This window comes from Pavona decussata, unplaced genomic scaffold (assembly GCF_977016875.1).
Source record: "Pavona decussata unplaced genomic scaffold, jaPavDecu1.1 SCAFFOLD_469, whole genome shotgun sequence".
NCBI classification, from domain to species: domain Eukaryota; kingdom Metazoa; phylum Cnidaria; class Anthozoa; order Scleractinia; family Agariciidae; genus Pavona; species Pavona decussata.
The window spans coordinates 145,810-149,722 of record NW_028145807.1 but is presented as its reverse complement, the minus strand read 5'-3'; the positions used below and the strand labels follow the sequence as shown (position 1 = coordinate 149,722).

The 3,913-nt window shown below is 41.2% G+C and overlaps 1 protein-coding gene across 1 annotated transcript; it reads right to left on the bottom strand.

The window, feature by feature from the left end:
* Positions 1–913: 913 nt before the first annotated feature.
* On the bottom strand, positions 914–2,861 carry LOC146450277 (uncharacterized). The gene has a single exon (XM_085100561.1). It carries the CDS (start codon positions 2,808–2,810, stop codon positions 930–932), a length of 1,881 nt encoding a protein of 626 aa, XP_084956687.1. The 5' UTR covers positions 2,811–2,861; the 3' UTR covers positions 914–929.
* Positions 2,862–3,913: the final 1,052 nt, after the last annotated feature.

Here is a 3,913-nt window from a genome sequence, read left to right as displayed (position 1 = left end):
TTTAGTTTAGTTTTTTTCTTCCTGAAACTAGATGTACTGGTTTATTAAATAATCTCCTCTTGAAGATATGATAAAAGGCATTAACTGTACCACTGTTACTTCAGAGTTTGCTTTTTGATCACAAATTAAAGTGATTTAAGGACGGTGCCTACTAATAGCGAAGTATTTTTACTCATTCTATCACTAGTGGGAAAAGCAGATTTTAGTAGCGGCTATTGAAATCCAAAAAGAAAATTGAGGGTAACCGGGCATCCTTTTAGAGATAACTAAGCAACAATTATTCTTTAAAGCAGCAAAATACAAAACAATGTACGACACTTTTTTTCCAAATTAAGGTGGCTCGATAGTCTAAAAATGGTCATTTTGACAATGTAATTCTCAACACTCTTTTATAACATAAAGTCAGTTGAACTATATCACTGTATTAAGCAGGTCTCACTAATTCATTTGCCATACATTTGGGGTGCATCTCTCACATTCCTGAGGAGCCACACCCATTCTAATACCACACCCATTTCCGAGGGTCTAGAAGTGGGTGTTCTCTTGAACACAATATCTCTACTCTGCTTTATGCTGGAGAGTTGAAATTTTAGCAAACGTTTTTTATGTTGTCAGAGCTATGCAATGACCTACTATTATAAAAAAATTGTGTTTTGATTAGGAGTTAGGCCTTCACCTAGAACACTCAACAAAATGTGAAATATCGTCATAGAAAAAGTGTTAATAAGTCATGATAGGGTGTCAGAAACCATATCAAAGTAAGTCATTGCACAGATCTATTTCTATCCAACAAAATGTGAAAATTTCATTGAGTTATCTTGAATAGTTTTCGAGATATTGTGTTTACGGTGGCTGAACATCTCTAAAATACGGAATCTGAGAAAAAAGCATTTAAAGGTAATTGTGGGTAAGGTTCACTGGGTTCAGTCCTAGAAGGCTCCAGCCTCGTACTGAGGTCCTTCAATAGCCTCCAAATGGTCACTGTAGCCTTTCTTCCAGTTTCTGATTTGCTTTCTCCTCTCCTTGGACTGATCAGAGCTCTTTCTGCGGGCATGACGCAACCTATTATAGTCCAGCTTTTTGCAAGCTTTGCTACAGTGGAGTCCTGGAGTGATTCCTAGCTCTTTGAGGACAAGTTTGACAGAGTCTGACCCATCATTGAAATGAGACACTGCAAGATAAGCAGCAAGTTCAACTGTGGGTAAGCCAGAGTGGGTCTCCTTTGTAGCGCGTTGCCAAATGAGTGCATTTATTGCCTCATTTCGGTTTTGTGTGCCACCATGGAGACAGCGCTGTAAGAGAGTTTGGTCACTGAGGGCTTCAAAAGTCGAATGAATTGCATTGGCAACAGCAGAAGGCAGTGGATGTGTGTGCCTGTAATCTGCTGTTCCCTTTGCCAAGTCTCTCTGAAACCCACACCACGAGTTTTCTCCAGGGGGACACAAGTCATGGTCTGGGTTTTCATCGCTGGATCGAGTATGGTGCCATACGGCCATGACAGCATTCTCCATAGATTGGATGTCATGGGTGTTTTTTCGGATGGCCTTGCCATAATAGACCTGTAGCTGATCTATTTTGTTGTTTGTCAGCCTTCCAATACCACCGATGGGTTTTCCATCCTCGAGTCTTGCCGGACCCATTCTCTTTTTTAGCGAGCGAAGGCGTGATCCCAGACGTTTCTGAACATGCCCCACGCACTCCAGCTTGGTGACCTCTCTTTCACCATAAACAGCTTCATCAACAATGAGCTTGTGGGCTTTGCTGTCCCCATCTCCCAAAAACTCTGTGTAGCGTACTGCATAGCTTTCAACTGACCGTTCAAATATGCCAAGAAGGCCACTGGCATCCAATGATCCAGATGAACCAAGGTGATTAGCCTGGCAAAGATGTTGGTGACCTTCCCACCAATCTTCAAATTCCTGAGTGCCTTCCTTGTTCCTCCACACTGTGCACTCCTTGCAGTCTTTTGACATGATTTCAATGTCAACTACTTTGCCAGTAACTGTGGATATTGCAGTGACTATCCCATACAAGGATGAGTAGCCCCTTCTTCTCCAAGTGCCATCGCCTGAAATTCCAATTTCAAACACACCATCCTCCTCTGGTTCATAGAACCTCTTGGCATCATCAACAGCAGCTGTCATACTTTGCTGGCAAACAGTCTGAGCAGCTTTCTTCACAGCTTCAACGATATCCCTATATGCGTTTTCATTCATGGGAGGAGGCATGTTCATAGTCCCAGCAAATTTGACCAGCCCTTGGTGCCCAACACCAATGTTTCTGGATGCAAGAACAGCTCTTCGGTTGACTTCGAATGCCTGAGAAGTCCCAACTCTAGAAGAAGAGTAAAATCTTTTTGTGAATCCACACTTTTTCCCGGTGCACTTGACAAATAGCAGGGAAGAAAATCCCATCTTTCTTTCGCGATCTTCTTCCAGCTCCACGTGGTTCTTCTTACAAATGGGGCAGAGTAACAATTCAAAAATCGAGCCGAGAATTGCCATGTCCACAAAACGAAAACCTTCCATTCTAGCTGCATCCACATCGCTGGAGCTACTTTCAGACTCAGACTTCTTGCTGGAAAGTCCTTGAACCTTTCCCAGCGAGGCAAACGATGATGTGTTTTCCGACACGTTAAAATTCGAGCGCGATGCGTCGGTTTCGTCAGAGTCTACTTCGTCGCTTCTTTCGACCGATTCTTGATCCGCTGAAGCTTCATTCGACTCTAATTCCTTTCTCCTGGTATACATATTCCCAGTAAACTTTCTTTTCTTGCTTCTACCACTCCTAAATTTCTTTTTTGGAGGCATTTCTGAAGATAACTTTCACAAATGAAGGATAAACAATGGAGACCACGTTTTCTACATTTATTACTGTATGTAGTCGAAATGAAATGTCCTCAATAAAAACTAGACTGTTTCCCAGGCCCCAGGAATAATTCAAGTCGCTCATACGCAATTTTCCTTGAAATTTTCAGTAAATATCAGAGCTTTTTGATCAAACTAGACGCGTAAACAACTCTCGTTGCCATGGAAACGGGCCAAAGTTTCTAAGAAAATTCTCAAAAGCATGCTAATAAGACAGGAAAAAGGCAGAAAATGGGTTTTTCATAAAGGTACAAAGGATAAACAATCCAAAAATATTGGTTTCCAAAAATGAAAGTTTTTGGCGATTTTTGGCCTATCGAGCTTTATAATCTCTGAAAAATGCATGGCTACCCCCAATTTTCTTTTTGGATACCAAAATAATTTGCTAAGTTCTGCTTTCTCTCCATAGTTTTAAAGCGCCCAATAAATCCCTGTATTAGTAGGCACCACCTACAGGAAACCCGAGTAACTCGAGATGGGAAGAACGTATGCGTAGTAACAATAGTAGGCACCGTTCTCAAGGGCTAATGCTTGAAACATCGGCATTTGCATTTGTTGATGATGGTCAGTTTACCTTTAGTTCAAATAATAAAAACAAATTTGTTATAACAATAGTAACAGTCTCATTGTTTACAGGTTTCATGAGTCAACTAAAATGGTAACAAATTTTTGTACACCGCTTGCTCCTTCTTTACGAACTCGATCTTACCTCTTTGGAAACATCCACATCCTTCAGATAACACGATTAGGAAAGTATGGCCATCTGAAAATTCTACACATTTTTTAATAGTAGCGGCATCATCGCAGGTTATGCTATCCATCAGGGTAAATTTACTCGCAATTTCTTCCGCTGCTAGTTTAGCTTTGGAAGTGGTACATGTACCTATGCTTTCCGTAAACCACACAGTAACCTCTTGGAAGTCGTGTTGCTGTACTAAAACGAGAAGTTTTGCCTCTACGTCGTAAAATAAACCGCAAATTCAATTTCGACAGCCCTCGTTGAATAACTTGAAGTGTACCTGCGTAAAAACTGGCGTCAATTCCCA